The 16702-nt window shown below is 36.2% G+C and overlaps 1 protein-coding gene across 1 annotated transcript in view; it reads right to left on the bottom strand.

The window, feature by feature from the left end:
* Positions 1-2066: 2066 nt before the first annotated feature.
* ptprjb.2 (protein tyrosine phosphatase receptor type Jb, tandem duplicate 2) overlaps positions 2067-16702 on the bottom strand; it is a 42768-nt gene continuing 28132 nt past the window's right edge. The window contains exons 20-43 of the mRNA XM_087797761.1: positions 15705-16286; positions 14283-14864; positions 13186-13449; positions 12868-13122; positions 11682-11945; positions 11359-11613; positions 9846-10109; positions 9505-9774; positions 9169-9435; positions 8210-8485; positions 7987-8136; positions 7724-7928; positions 7543-7658; positions 7386-7473; positions 6579-6623; positions 6477-6485; positions 6310-6397; positions 6116-6206; positions 5860-5936; positions 5639-5773; positions 4509-4625; positions 4277-4437; positions 3958-4093; positions 2067-3888 (exon numbers count right to left, since the gene is read on the bottom strand). Coding sequence (XP_087653887.1) covers positions 3754-3888; positions 3958-4093; positions 4277-4437; positions 4509-4625; positions 5639-5773; positions 5860-5936; positions 6116-6206; positions 6310-6397; positions 6477-6485; positions 6579-6623; positions 7386-7473; positions 7543-7658; positions 7724-7928; positions 7987-8136; positions 8210-8485; positions 9169-9435; positions 9505-9774; positions 9846-10109; positions 11359-11613; positions 11682-11945; positions 12868-13122; positions 13186-13449; positions 14283-14864; positions 15705-16286 — 4832 coding nt within the window. The 3' untranslated portion in view covers positions 2067-3753. The remainder of the gene's footprint in view (positions 3889-3957; positions 4094-4276; positions 4438-4508; positions 4626-5638; positions 5774-5859; positions 5937-6115; positions 6207-6309; positions 6398-6476; positions 6486-6578; positions 6624-7385; positions 7474-7542; positions 7659-7723; positions 7929-7986; positions 8137-8209; positions 8486-9168; positions 9436-9504; positions 9775-9845; positions 10110-11358; positions 11614-11681; positions 11946-12867; positions 13123-13185; positions 13450-14282; positions 14865-15704; positions 16287-16702) is intronic.

Here is a 16702-nt window from a genome sequence, read left to right as displayed (position 1 = left end):
CAATTTATACCAGACCGTGGGCCACACGCGGCCATTTGACTGTATTTATGCGGCCCTCGTAATGTCAAAGTATGATCGTGTATAAATGGTTCTAATGCGTTAACAAATTTATTTTGTATTTATTATTCATGTACATTATAAAATATGTAAGTAAGTAAGTAATTTATATTTTTGAGCGCTTTTCCAGACCAGGGTCACAACGCGCTTAAACAATCAAAACAATACTCAATAAAATATATACTTTAAAGGTCAAGATAATATTGAGTAAAACACAGGAGTTCCAGAAAATCAAGGAAAACCCTGTACAAATGTAAATGCCTTAAGATGTTTCTTATAACACTCATTTACTTTCTGTGTGTAATTTTTTTGAAAACTCATCTATACAAGAATACAATTGCAGCTTATTTAGCTTAATAAATGTCACGGCCTTATGACGAATGTCCTTCTTTTTTTTTTAGTTTTTAAGTCTAACAACGTTCACAGAATTTAATGTGGCCCTTGAAGAATTATGATTACCTGCCCCTGATTTATACAGTGGCTGTTGTGTGCAAAAATCAAGAAGAAAAATGTATTGTGTTTATTATAACTTGGGAAAATGGATATTATAGCACGTTTACCAAATATTTTTTATTAATCTAATCTATTTCAGGGATAACATATCCTCACAAAAATGACAAAACGCAGAGAACAAAAGTCCTGAAACAAAAAGACTATTGTCATATTTAGAGACTAGTAATGAATAATCGGAATAAATGCAAAATCATTTGTTATATTCTACATGATCTCTGACCTCAGGTCTGCTTTATAAGTAAGTAAGTAATTTATATTTGTAAAGCTTTTTTCTAGACCAGCGTCACAAAGCGCTTAAACAATCAAAACAATACTCAATCAAATATATACTTAAAAGGTCAAGACACCACCGAGACAAACACAGGGGTCTCAGTAAATAAAGGAAAAGCCTGCTATAGAAACACATATTTTATTATATATATATATATATATATATATATATATATATTTGAATTCAAAATGTAGTGTGTCTCTGGAGGATCCATTCAAACATTGTAATTAAAGTAAGTCAATAGGGTTTTCTCTGTATTCTCGAAGGGTTTCAACCTCAACACTTTTGTTGAACTTTAAGTCTAAAAAAAAACACACCAAAGTTAACTGACACCTGTTAAATAATGATAGCCGTGTGTGTGTTCATTAGTTCTACTTCTATGACCAAGCAACAATAGTTTTCTATTAATTATTGCTTATAAAATAATAACAATTACTTATACATACTGTATCAAATATATTTCACAACAATTGCAAGAAGAATTCAGCTAAAAATGAGAATAAACAAAGACTTATATTACTAGAATAAATAGATTGATGGATGGATAGATTTCTCCTTTGGGAAATTGTTTGCAATAATAATAACAATAAAAAGAGTAATAACTTCTGTTGGGGAAAAGTATATATTCATAACATTCATGTATATAAAAATGAATTGAGCCAAATATAGAGACCACTTTCAGGAACAGAAGTAGGAAAAGTTGCCTTTTTTTAAATAAAAAAGAAGTGAAGCAGTCCATTGGGGTTTGCTTGATCGCTGTCCTTTTCATTTAAACCACGGAATATAAAACTAAATATATGCCTCAAACTGCCAAATGTATTTATAGATCCTACTTGTGGGACTAGAACATGGAGAAGGGAAGTGAAAGTATTTAAAAATGTGAAATATTCTTCAGCTTCTTCCTTTGATTACATTTTGCCATTGTTTTGCGAAAGCATTTTTATATGAAAAGAAAGAAAAAAAAAAAAAAAAAAGTTTATCAATAATTTAAACTTTGAGGGTAAACTTAGCCATCTGAATAATGCAGCGTGTACAAGCTCCACCCTCCGCTACAGCAGCTATTTTTTCCTTTTGAGAAAAGCAAAGAACTTTATGAATAACCACGTCTGGAAAGAACATCCACACAAGTTCTCAACACACGTTAAATCCTGAAGCTGGTTAAATTACTACAACTTGACATAACATCTTACATTATTTAGGATAAGTAGAAATAAACACAACCATGTATGAAATAACCTTTATTGCGTTGTCATATCTTACATTAACCATTGTGCATTGTACCAGCAAGCATTTTAAAAGCAGTAAGTATACATAGTTTCCCTTCATTATTGTCGCTACTTCCTCCTCTCTCTCTTTCGCTCCGTCCTGTTGGTCAAATGTTTATCGCTCTCCTGCCTCCTTTAGAGATAGTGGTAGCAGTAAAAGTTGTTGGATAGGTTGGAGGCAAAGCTTATCGATCTAGAGCCGGGAGGTGTCGAACTCAAACGCACAAGGGGCCAAATTCCTTTAACCGTCGCGGGCCAAACTAAATATTTTTTTTTTTTTTTTATTCCTGGTGGATTCATTTATCTTAATTATTTCTTTGTTTTTCCTCCTTCATTGAACACTTTAAACTTCAACTTTTACTTTAGCATCTCATGATTTCAACATTGACATTCATCTACTTAGATATGTGCACACCATCCAGTAGGCCACATCAAATGAATTGGCGGCACCGAACGTTACATACATTAATAAATTACACACGGTTGCTCATTTATTGCCTTAAAACAACTGCTTATTAGGAACATAAGGCAAACTGTGGTTCAAAAAATTGCAACATTACACAAATCAGTTATAACACAACCTACTATTGTATGTATCAACGGTTGTTGATGTCTCCAGCGGTTGGCGTCAGTAAAGAAAGAAAACAAGTCAGTCATGTTCTTCGACTGGTAAAGATGATCCTGTCAAATGTTGAATAAAGTTGGCAGAACACCAATATACCAGTCATGTTGTCCATGTGTTTTTTTTTTCATGCTGACAGAAGAAAAAAAAATTGCACAATGTGAAGTAAAAGATCAACACATGTCGCACGACATTTTCCTTTTTAGGTCAAGTATGTCTGATAAAAAGCAAAGCGACAAAAAAAAAAACACACACAAAGGGAAAAATCAAGACAATCATTGCACTCTGGTGGGTGTTGGTCCCTTGAAAAAACAAAAACAAACTTTTGACATTAAGCTTGTGACGGGAATCCTTATAGTGACGGATTAGGATTAAGATGTTTATAAAAAGAGTAGAAAAGATAAATGCATCCAGTGCATTATATATATATATATATATATATATATATAGAAAATAGTGCATACCGCTCACATGTTAAGACTGTACAACTTCTTTTTTTTTTAAATAAGTGCACTTTTAAACAATATAATAGGTTCTAGTTTTTAAGAAACACAATAAATACATACAATATTTTGGTCGCGTTATTAAAAAGCGTATTTCTGTTTCAGTAGATATTTTACAGTAACAGCTTGAAGTTCCTGGATGGCGTTTCCTGGCTTTGGCTTAACATAACATGATGAACACCGCCACCCTGTGTCCATATAGAGAATAACAACTGAATATTTTTTACTTTCCTGAGTCTTTTTGAAAAAACGGATGATATTTAAATTAATACGTTTATTCTTTTGAAATTATTATCTATGATGCTTTGTTTTTTGTTTTTCTTCTACTAACAATAAGCAGTTTTTCTCCCGACCTTGTTTCACTAAACTATGAAGTGTTATCTTTTTAAATATGCACTTTTAGCTACTATTGAAAAGGATGTTTGTACCTGTTTATGTGCTGTTTGGCTCTTAGTAAATATATATAAATAGATGGAACAGACAGACATAAATTAGTTTCCTTTTTTAAAAGTGACCTCCAAACTACTTTAACCTCTTGAGTCCTATGTTTGCATAAATAGAGAAGGCATCTGCGTTTTGATAGATGAGATCCACGTTGGTTCCAGTTCTTGACTTGATGACGTCCAGCGCACACTGGTACAGAAACACATACTGAGCCTGCAGCGGGAAAAAAAAAACACACGTTAACCAACGACCAGAGTCATTTTGGTAACCGGTCTAATGTACCTCCGTCTGCACCATGAGGGGGCGATGAAGGCGCATATCGTGCACGATGCCATAAATGTCCACCACATTTTCTCTTTCAATCTGGTAGACCAGGCGGTCGATGGCGATGAAGGTCCCTGTGCGTCCCACACCAGCACTGAAACAATGAAAACATCATGGTCCCAAATATTTTGGACTTTTCTTTTAATTCTATAAATCTTTTTTTTTTTTAAGTTGACACTTTTGACATGTTTGTAATACTAAGGTATCTACCATGAGCAATATTTTAGGGTGTAATATAATCTAATTTGATTCTCTTTATTCATGAATTGATTCAAACCTGCAGTGGACAACAGCTGGAGAGTGTTTGGAATATTGGTCCATGTACTCTCTGACCAAATGTCTGAAGCTGATGAGCAACTCGGTGGATTCTGGCACACCATGGTCCGGCCATGCTGTGAAGTGGAAGTGGCGGATAGTTCGAGTCTCTGCGGTTTTAACCTTAAAAAAATACAGGAGAAAATGATGTTTTCTTGTTGGTAAAGAGCAATTTTTTTTATTGATAGACTTACATTTTTAATGTCGAACTCTCTGATTGTCCAGTCGTCTAGAGGTACTTTAGAGGTTTGTGTCACAGCGATGTTGGCATAAAGCTTTGTGACTTCAGTCCAATACTGCTCACATTTCACCTTCAGAGAAAATACAATTGAGAAACAGTCAAATGGATCTATCAAGCGCTGATCCCAACATCCTTCCCTCTTTCTCTCTTCTGTTATGATAAGAAAATATATTCACAATATAATAATATAGTGTCATTCTAAAGACATTACTTGGTGATGGTTGAAGAATATTTTTAGTTTTTGGTTTTACTCCTTTTTTTCTCCATTTTAAGACATGTTGATTTTTGGTTTACTTTTTCAACTTTTTGAATGAAAAAAAAAGCTTGATACTTTTCCTGTTTTTTGAGACTTCATAAACTCAAATTGTTTCACATGGTGAAATAATAAACTTTAGTTAAGCTGCATCTTCCCCATTTTTAGAGACTTTGATTTATGAGCATTTTTTCATCTTTTTCCAATAAAGAATTGTTTTTTTTGTTTTTTTCAATTTTTTGAGACACTAGAAAATAAAATGTTACTTTCAAAATGTATTTTTGTTCTCATTATCTATTTTTTCGAATGAAAAAAGGTTGATTTTTCTTCGATTTTTGAGACTTTAGAAAATCACAGTATAAATCTTTGGAAACATTTACTTGTGTTCACATGGTCTGCAGGATCATAAACTTTGCTTTTGCAGCATTTGTTTTCTTTTTTGAGATGTGGATTTTTGCGCATTTCTTTCAACATTTTCAAATAACAAAAAAAAAGGGCCGTTTTTCTTCTGGGTTTTTTAGACTTCAGCAAAACACATTTTTTAAACTAGGGCAACATTTATTTGTGTTCACGTGGTGGAATCATGAACTTTAGTGTTGCTGCATTTTTCACAATTTCTAGAGACTTTGATTTTTGAGCATTTTTCCATCTTTTTCCAATGGAAAAGGTTGTTTTTTTTTTCCATTTTTTGAGACACTAAAATGAAACCTTTTACATTTATTTGTGTTTTCATGGTCCATTTTTTTTAAATGAAAAAAAGGTTGATTTTTTTTCCGATTTTTGAGACTTTAGAAAATCCCATTTTCACAAATCGGGCAATATTTACTCACCTTTCCCTGTTCGACGCAGCGAGTCAGCATGACCACGGTCTGAACATTCTTCTCCCAGATCATCCTCCAAAAATCGTTGACGGTGCCCGGCAAGGGACCCTGAGCTGCGATGAACTCTTTCCTTGAATTGAAACCCTGCGAATGACACCAAGAAAAAACATTCACATTCAGACATAAGCAATAGAATGGAAACAGGAAGTAAGTAGAAGGTTGGTACGCACCGGCATGTAGTCAGCATTGATGTAGTCATCGAAAGAACTTCCACTGATTATGGAAAGTTTCACCCTTGAAGAATCATCTAAGACGGGGAAAAACACTTTTATTACCAGTGTCTGGTAGAAATTAAATAATAAGAATGAAATAAAAAGAGATCAATAAAAACGAATAAATTACAATAAAATGTCATATAAATAATAATCAATTAGCAATAAAAAATTAATTCAATGTAATCAAATAATATTTATCAAAGAAACTTACATGGCAACACATTATTGTAGCGATTTTTTGGCTTGTTCTCAACACTGAGGGCATTTATTTTTTGCTGACTGGTACCAACCACCTTCAGGTCCTTGAAAGAGAAATCATTGATTACATTTGATGCTCAAAATTTGCAATATCATTGATCCCACCTACCACAGTTGAAAGGTAACTAAACTAAATACATTTCATACCTCAAACTCCTCGGCGAATCCGCAGTCGGAGTCGGCTTTCTGCTTATTGTAATACGCTTCAAAGTCCTCCACCTTCACTGCACAACTTCTACAAGAAGAAAATTGAGATAATTAATGTAAACTTAAAGTTGACTAATATGTCAAGAAACAATAAAATATATACTTACATTTTAGCCCTGGAAAAAGAGGAAAATTAAGCATATAAATGAAATGATTGTTAAAGTAAATAAAAGATGAAAACTATTTATTTAGCTGATGTTTATACTCACCCCAGTGAATGTATCTGGATATCTGATGATGCTTTTTTGGCAGACCTACGACACATAAAGGTACTTTAAATCAACTACAGCATAAAGACCAACCATAAATCCATAAATAATTCAATTCTCCATAACATTTTGTTTTTGTACTACAACAAAGGCACAGCAATGTTCCAGACATTTATGAGTCATCCATTTGTTTGTGTTTGGACAATGGGAGGAAACCAGAGCGCCCACGTAAAAATCATGGAGCGATCACACAAATTCAACACGGACAAGGAAAACATTGACATATCATCCTCTGAACACTGTCATCAGTGAGCAGAGAAGCAGATGGAGTGCACAAATGCTCCTCCTATGATGCAACACCAATAGACTCAGGGACTCATTCATTCCTCGTGATATTAGATTGTTTAATTCTGAGTTTAGGGCAGATGTGGAGTGAAATTATGATGTTTTCTATTCTATGTTGATCTTAGTGTTATCAGGTTTATCTTGCCCTTCAAAGTATATACTTTATTGAATATTGTTTTGATTGTTTAAGCGCTTTGTGACCCTGGTCTGGAAAAGTGCTATACAAATAACAATTACTTACTTACTTGCTTACTTTTTATTGCACTTTGTCACCCCTTGCTCTTTGTTCTTTTGTTGGAACTGTGTTCTTGTTTTATAAAACAATCGTCTGCTGGGTACTGGAAATCTAATTTCCCAAAGGAGATTACCAGGGGGATTAATAAAGTCTAACCATCTATCTATCTAAATTAAAGACACACTCCTCTATCATAAGATAACATCCGCTGGTTTCTAAAGACATACCTCCTCGAGTAGATAATGAATCCGATAAGAACGATGAAGAGAATGCAGAAGATTCCCAGAGGAACTCCCACGGCATAGCCTAAATATGCTGAAAATATGGAACCGATTAATAATACCTCTAATAATATTAAAGGAAAATCGGATTTGCAAATGGTACCTGGGCCTGTTGGCAAGTTCACCTCGGGATAAAAGCTAGTAATGGAGACAAGTGACGACTGAACGTCGACAAGATCTCCCTCCAGGCTGAGGCTGGTGAACAGGACGATGGCAAAGCTGCAGGACACATGTGTTATTCGTCTGTTAACTTTCTGTTCATACTGTAACCCTGAGATTCTCACTGGTATTTTCCACTTCCACAGAGAAAACCATTATGGTAGCCGTTCCAGTCGCTTGTATCTCCAACTTCAATGACCATATCTGATGTACGGTTAGGAGCAGTCTCTTGTCTCTCTTTGACTGTGGCCAAGTACGTTGAGGTTTTCTTATCACTCCAGTCTTTGTACGTCTTTCCCAAGCAAGTCCTTATGTCGGAAGAGTTAAAATCTGACGACAAAGATCATTAGGAAATCGTCATGTGAGCTTCCATACAAAACAATCTCACCTGCAGGATTGTCTGTGATCAACACTCCCACGTGGGTGATCGGGCCATGGTTGCTCACCAAAAGTGTGGAGTTGATTTCAACAGAAAACTTGTTGTAAAGTAAGTTCCTGGCCAATGCTAGTAATTTAAAGTTTTCTGGAATGGCCGGTTCTATGTATGAAAAACAAAAGTTAAATATGAGTTTTATCTGAAGGATACAGGTTTTAATTTAACGTCATCCTACCTGTAATACCAGTTGTGGGGTTGAAGTACAAAGGCCTGCTTGGTTTTCCGCAGCCGATCGTTTCCATTATCAGGTTATATTGAGTGTAATGCCTCAGGTTGGAGATGGTGAAACTACAATTTTGGCTACATGCACTTAAGGATTGATTAATGTTTTCTTTTGGGATAAAAATCTTTACTTCTCGATGACGACCTCTGGGTTTCGTCCAGGTCACGATGATCTTTGCATTTGGAGTGTTTGGACTTGAAATAGTGACGTTATTAACAGGACTTGCATCTGCAGAAATTAAAAAACAAAAAAACTTTATCAGAACATCGAACTCTAGTGGCAAATAAGGAATTCTTACACTAGATAACTAGATATTTTAGCAATTTCTATCCTTCAAAAAGACCCCAAAAAACACTACATACAAATATGAAATTGTTTAATATTACATATTTAATGTTTCAACTTTTTTTTAAATTGAAATATTTGTTTAAAACAATATTTTTTGTTAAATTATTATTATTATCTTTAGAAATTGAAAAATAATTTAACAAAAAGTGTAATGTTTTCATTCCATTAATTAAAAAATAAATGTTCTCAGTTCAATATTTTTGAATTTGTAGTCTTTAGAATTACATAAAGAATGTAGTTATAACAGTGCCACATGTACTTACAAATTAATTTAATTTAAGAGGCTAAATATTTAAAAAAAAGAAGTATTCTTGTATGATTGGAATTAGAAAACCTAATATATTTTTACAATACATTATTTTAATTTAGGTATTTAAAAGAACAAACAATTTAAACATCATTCAATCAATCAATAATAAATAACATTGACATTTGATGTTTAAAGTTTTAACATTTGAAATGGTAAATGAAACCATTCAATATTCAAATCATTTTCTTCTGATGTTTTCAATTGATTAAATCATTGCATTTTAATTTACTTTACGAGAGAGTTCTCACTCTACCTGTGCATGTGTCGATCAGTTTAGGACGACCACGAGTTCCATCCATTGTCTCTGTGGTAACGCTGATGATATAATTGCTTCCAGGAAGCAGATCATAGATGGTATACTCAGTTTCTGTAACTCTAATGCTTGCATTGAGAAACTGATCTGGGCTCTGCCAGGTCAGGATGTAACGGTAGCTCCACCGATACTCATCAGGCTGATCCCACGTTACAGTGATGTTGTCCTCATCTGTTGTGAATGACGGACTCTTCACACTGTTGGGTCCTTGATGGAAAATCAAAAGTCACATATTTTAAAATTCACACTGAATAATAAATCACGAAAATGTCTTACTTGTCGTCACGGAAATGATGGTAACCGGTTCACTTTCAAGCTCCATGGCACCCACTGTTGCCACGGTGATATTGTATGGAGTCCCTGGAACCAGGGATGAAAAGGTGTAGTTGGTCCCTGGGGTCAAGGCAGGTCCGGGACTGTGAGGAGGATAGATCGACAGTTTGTAGTAGAACGAAGCGTTTTCCATCAGAAGAGGTTTCGTCCACTGAAGCTCCAGCGATCCAGTTGTCTTCGACAGGATCTCAATCGGTCCAGGTGGATTGGGAACTTCAAGATCGGACGAGAAAACAAGTTAAATTTCAGTCACAGTATATCAGAACTGCATGTGACATACTCACAGGTAGCATTGGTCACAAGGTCAGAGGAGGTTCTTACAGGTCCACTGTGTGTGATCACCACTGCTCTGTACGACATCCCGGCTGGGAGGGACTCAAAAAGCAACGTGTTCGTATCGTTGTTCACTCTCTTCGCTTCCAAATCCGTCCACAAACCATTGAGCTTCACACTGTAATAATCTACTCTTCCTGAGGGAGTATTCCATGAGACCCTGACTGAACTGTTGGAGCCTTCGCTGGAGATGCTGGGGTTCACTGCCTGAGGAACTGTTGATAAGAGGAATGTGATAATGCATCAATGCCATATATTTAAAAATATTTTTTCATTAGTTTACACTAGGGGTCGGCAACCTTTACAACTCAAAAAGCCATTTGGACCCGTTTCCAGATAACACTGGGAGCCGTATAACCCATGTAATATTCACTTTCTTTGTTTTCCTTTATACTATATATAAACAAACTACAAATACAACGTTAGTTAGTGATAGTTCCCTCAAAATTTAAACTTCACTCATTTTCTACTCACCCTCATGTCGACTAATGACGGATTATTTTCAGAGTAATCTGTTCCTTTATAGAGCTATAGGAAAATATTTGTTCATTTTAATGTAGCAACTGGAGCATCCAATTATGAGGAAGTGTTTACAAAAAAATTAAACAAGTCTATATTTTAGGCTTGTTGATAGTACAAGATATACATTACAATACAGAAGAGCAGTATGGAGATATTGGATGTTTTTTATTGTCTTTTTGGACGAAAATGAAGACAAAGACCACTGAGTTCCAGTCGCTACATTAAAATGAACAAACACTTTTGTCTATAACTCTTAAAAGAACAGATTACTCTGAAAATGATCCCAACCCTTAGTCGACATAAGGGTGAGTAGAAAATGAGTTTGAGTTTTAAGTGAAACTTTAAGCATTGATAATTATAATAACAATGTTTTGTATATTTACTGCAGTTTTTCCTGATGAACTGATTCATGTTTGTTTTTTTGTTGACGCTGAAGGGTTGTATATAAAGTACATTCATATACATCATAATATTTGCATCATTAATATTATCATTTCAACAATGCAGACAACTAAATCTAAGATCTTTTCTATGTAGGGCTGAAATAAATAATTGTTTAGGTCTTGATATTTTCAGGTCTGCATAATTCTGAAATTTTTGAACAAACAAAATAAAATATTATAACAACACAGTTGTTGTGCGTGTTACTGTTCCTTTAAGAGTGAGGGAGGGGGGAGCAAGGAGTCAGAGTTCCGAACTGATGATGGTGAATAACTAATGTTGTTCTCATGTTTCGTCTTACAATAACAGTATTTGTTATTAAAAGGTAAAGTGAAGAAGAGAGCTGCTTGTTTTTTTATGCATCATTGAAAAAATATTTAAATTTAACACCCACATTTATACCAATAACTATTTTCAAAAAACTCAGTGAGCCGCATCAGAGGGCTGAAAGAGCCGACAATTGGATTATACATAAGAAAAAAACTAATTTTACTGACTTACTTGTATAGTTTTGTGCTGTAACAATAATGCTTTCATACTCCAAGGCCCCCAAAGTCTTGACAGAAATAGAGTAGAGCGTTCCAGGCTGCAGGTTGTCCATCAAAAGCCAGTTATTTCCAGTGATCAAAGAGCTTTTAAATGTGGAAACGCTGAAGTTGTATTGATCCTGAGCCATATCGTTTGGATTACTCCAGGTGAAATTAAGTGAATCCTCAGTCTGGAGTTCCAAAACGATGGGACCTGGTGGGTTGGGAACTGAACAGAAAAAAAAACAAAATGAGTCATAAAAAGACATCTTTCAAAATGACGGGTGTCAAACTCACATGTTGCGTTGCAAACACTAGAGCTGACACTCTCCATATAGGCCCTCGTTGTGAGCACCACCACGCAGTAAAGGACCCCTGGAGTCAGACCCTCAAATAATGCATGTCCAGTTGTGTTGCTCAAATCTGTGATATTTTCCACCAACTGTGTGTCTCTCTTCAACAACACAGAGTATGAGTCCACACCTCCAGAAGCCAGTGTCCAGATCACCGACATGTTAGTGGTGGTACCAATGACACCAATCAGAGAAACCGATTCAGGTCCTGAAATGAATGCAGTTTTTTTATATACTTGAAGCAGTAATATGTGATATAAAACAAAGTTGTTTCTGGCGCCAACCAGAGTTAGAACAGAGGTACTACTATAGTGACGAGCACTGGCTCCTACTTATATAGCGCTTTTCTATGCTTATTCAGCAACCAAAGCGCTTTACACTAAGTTACGCATTCACCCATTCACATACACAACCACACACTGATGGCAGTAGGCTGTGACGCAGTGCTCCAGCTCAACCATCAGGAGCAATCAGGGTAAAGTGTCCTTCTCAGGGACACAACGCCACGATCTCGTCCGGAACTGGGATTGAACTTCTCAGGCCACAAGCCAACCACTCTACCATTTGAGCTTTGACACCCAAAAATAAATAAAATAAAAGCAAAAATTATTAAACAAAATAAAAAAACGATAATGGCAATAATAACCAAAAAACAAAAAAACGGACGTATCTAAATCAACATTCTAAATGGTATATACTGCTTCTTTAATGGTAGTTGATATTTGTTATTTTCGATGAATCTATATATTATATATTATTTTTGTCTCTGTTGAAATACTTTTTTGATAGTTTAGTAAGTAAGTAATTAAGTAATTGATATTTATAGGGCGCTTTTCCAGACCAGGGTCACAAAATAATAATTATAAAATAATAATAAAAGTGAATTATATAGTATTTTTTCAAGATAAGTCAGTGAGGAAATAGATCCTAAGATTCTATGTTGGATTAATAAGCCTGATTTGCGGTTTTAAATGTAATTTAAGACATTTAAAACCAGGATTCCAACTTCAGTTTTAATCTTGCAGCAGATCAATGGAACTGAATTCATGTTCTGATGGCTGCGTGGTTTATGGGGCATCTGTGTATCACAGTCACTGACAGATACACGTCGACAAGACAGTTTCACTTACTGGTGTAGTTTTCCGCAGTCATTACTGTGCTTTCATATGCCAGCAGACCGACTGTTGCGACAGACACTGAGTATAGAGTTCCAGCTTGTAGGCAGTCCAAGAGAAACCAGTTGTTTTGGGTGATGAAAGTACCTCTAATAGTAGAGACACTGAAGTTGTACTGACTATGATTCATATTATCAGGATCAGTCCATGTGAAGTTAATGGAGCTGACTGTCTGGGAGTCCACAGTGATGGGACCCGGTGGGTTTGGAACTGAACAGAAAAAAACAAAAGTAATAAAAATACATCTTTCAAAATGACGGGTGTCAAACTCACATGTTGCGTTGCAAACACTAGAGCTGACACTCTCCATATAGGCCCTCGTTGTGAGCACCACCATGCAGTAAAGGACCCCTGGAGTCAGACCCTCAAATAATGCATGTCCAGTTGTGTTGCTCAAATCTGTGATATTTTCCACCAACTGTGTGTCTCTCTTCAACAACACAGAGTATGAGTCCACACCTCCAGAAGCCAGTGTCCAGATCACCGACATGTTAGTGGTGGTACCAATGACACCAATAAGAGAAACCGATTCAGGTCCTGAAAAGAATTCAGAAGCAGTAATATGTTATATATAAAACAAAGTTGTTTCTAGCGCCAACCAGAGTTAAAACAGAAGTACTACTATAGTGACGAGCACTGGCTCCTACTTATATAGCGCTTTTCTATGCTTATTCAGCAGCCAAAGCGCTTTACACTAAGTTACACATTCACCCATTCACATACACAACCACACACTGGTGGCAGTAGGCTGCGACGCAGTGCTCCAGCTCAACCATCAGGAGCAATCAGGGTAAAGTGTCTTGATCAGGGACACAACGCCCAGTCTTGTCCCTAACTGGGTTTGAACTTCTCAGGCCACAAGCCAACCACTCTACCATCTGAGCTTTGACACCCAAAAATAAATAAAATAAAAGCAAAAATATTTAAACAAAATTAAAAAAACAATAACGACAATCATAACCAAAAAATAACCCCCCCAAAAAACAAATGTATCTAAATCAACATTCTAAATGTTACATACTGCTGCTTTAATGGTAGTTGATATTTGTTATTTTTGATTAATCTATATATGAAATATTATTTTTGTCTCTATTGAAATACTTTTTTGATAGTATAGTAAAATATATACTTTTATTTCAAGATAAGTCAGTGAGGAATAAATAGATCCTAAGATTCTATGTTGGATTAATAAGCCTTATTTGCGGTTTTAAATGTAATTTAAGACATTTAAAACCAGGATTCCAACTTCAGATTTAATCTTGCAGCAGATCAATGGAACTGAATTCATGTTTTGATGGCTGCGTGGTTTATGGGGCGTCTGTGAATCACAGTCACTGAAAGATACACGTCGACAAAACAGTTTCACTCACGGGTGTATTTTTTCGCAGTCACTACTGTGCTTTCATATGCCAGCAGACCGACTGTTGCAACAGACACTGAGGATAGAGTTCCAGCTTGTAGGCAGTCCAAGAGAAACCAGTTGTTTTGGGTGATGAAAGTACCTCTAATAGTAGAGACACTGAAGTTGTACTGACTATGATTCATATTATCAGGATCAGTCCATGTGAAGTTAATGGAGCTGACTGTCTGGGAGTCCACAGTGATGGGACCCGGTGGGTTTGGAACTGAACAGAAAAAAACAAAAGTAATAAAAATACATCTTTCAAAATGACGGGTGTCAAACTCACATGTTGCGTTGCAAACACTAGAGCTGACACTCTCCATATAGGCCCTCGTTGTGAGCACCACCACGCAGTAAAGGACCCCTGGAGTCAGACCCTCAAATAATGCATGTCCAGTTGTGTTGCTCAACTCTGTGATATTTTCCACCAACTGTGTGTCTCTCTTCAACAACACAGAGTATGAGTCCACACCTCCAGAAGCCAGTGTCCAGATCACCGACATGTTAGTGGTGGTACCAATGACACCAATCAGAGAAACCGATTCAGGTCCTGAAATGAATGCAGTTTTTTTATATACTTGAAGCAGTAATATGTGATATAAAACAAAGTTGTTTCTGGCGCCAACCAGAGTTAGAACAGAGGTACTACTATAGTGACGAGCAGTGGCTCCTACTTATATAGTGCTTTTCTGTGCTTATTCAGCAGCCAAAGCGCTTTACACTAAGTTACGCATTCAGAAACACAACCACACACTGATGGCAGTAGGCTGTGACGCAGTGCTCCAGCTCAACCATCAGGAGCAATCAGGGTAAAGTGTAAAGCTCAGGGACACAACGCCACGATCTCGTCCGGAACTGGGATTGAACTTCTCAGGCCACAAGCCAACCACTCAACCATCTGAGCTTTGACACCCAAAAATAAATAAAATAAAAGCACAAATAATTAAACAAAATTAAAAAAACAATAACGACAATCATAACCAAAACATAAAACCCCAAAAAAAGAGACGTATGTAAATCAACATTCTAAATATTACATACTGTTGCTTTAATGATAGTTGATATTTGTTATTTTTGATTAATCTATATATGAAATGTTATTTTTGTCTCTATTGAAATACTTTTTTGATAGTATAGTAAAATATATACTTTTATTTTAAGATAAGTCAGTGAGGAATAAATGGATCCTAAGATTCTATGTTGGATTAATAAGCCTTATTTGTGGTTTTAAATGTAATTTAAGACATTTAAAACCAGGATTCCAACTTCAGTTTTAATCTTGCAGCAGATCAATGGAACTGAATTCATGTTTTGATGGCTGCGTGGTTTATGGGGCGTCTGTGTACGACAGTCACTGACAGATACACGTCGACAAAACAGTTTCACTCACTGGTGTAGTTTTCCGCAGTCACTACTGTGCTTTCATATGCCAGCAGACCGACTGTTGCGACAGACACTGAGTATAGAGTTCCAGCTTGTAGGCAGTCCAAGAGAAACCAGTTGTTTTGGGTGATGAAAGTACCTCTAATAGTAGAGACACTGAAGTTGTACTGACTATGATTCATATTATCAGGATCAGTCCATGTGAAGTTAATGGAGCTGACTGTCTGGGAGTCCACAGTGATGGGACCCGGTGGGTTTGGAACTGAACAGAAAAAAACAAAAGTAATAAAAATACATCTTTCAAAATGACGGGTGTCAAACTCACATGTTGCGTTGCAAACACTAGAGCTGACACTCTCCATATAGGCCCTCGTTGTGAGCACCACCATGCAGTAAAGGACCCCTGGAGTCAGACCCTCAAATAATGCATGTCCAGTTGTGTTGCTCAAATCTGTGATATTTTCCACCAACTGTGTGTCTCTCTTCAACAACACAGAGTATGAGTCCACACCTCCAGAAGCCAGTGTCCAGATCACCGACATGTTAGTGGTGGTACCAATGACACCAATAAGAGAAACCGATTCAGGTCCTGAAATGAATGCAGTTTTTTTATATACTTGAAGCAGTAATATGTGATATAAAACAAAGTTGTTTCTGGCCCCAACCAGAGTTAGAACAGAGGTACTACTATAGTGACGAGCAGTGGCTCCTACTTATATAGCGCTTTTCTGTGCTTAATCAGCAGCCAAAGCGCTTTACACTAAGTTACGCATTCAGAAACACAACCACACACTGATGGCAGTAGGCTGTGACGCAGTGCTCCAGCTCAACCATCAGGAGCAATCAGGGTAAAGTGTCCTTCTCAGGGACACAACGCCACGATCTCGTCCGGAACTGGGATTGAACTTCTCAGGCCACAAGCCAACCACTCAACCATCTGAGCTTTGACACCCAAAAATAAATAAAATAAAAGCACAAATAATTAAACAAAATTAAAAAAACAAT

Source organism: Callionymus lyra, chromosome 8 (assembly GCF_982586985.1).
Source record: "Callionymus lyra chromosome 8, fCalLyr1.hap1.1, whole genome shotgun sequence".
Classification (NCBI taxonomy): domain Eukaryota; kingdom Metazoa; phylum Chordata; class Actinopteri; order Syngnathiformes; family Callionymidae; genus Callionymus; species Callionymus lyra.
Note: the sequence above shows the minus strand (reverse complement) of the source record. Positions and strands in the feature narration are given on the sequence as shown.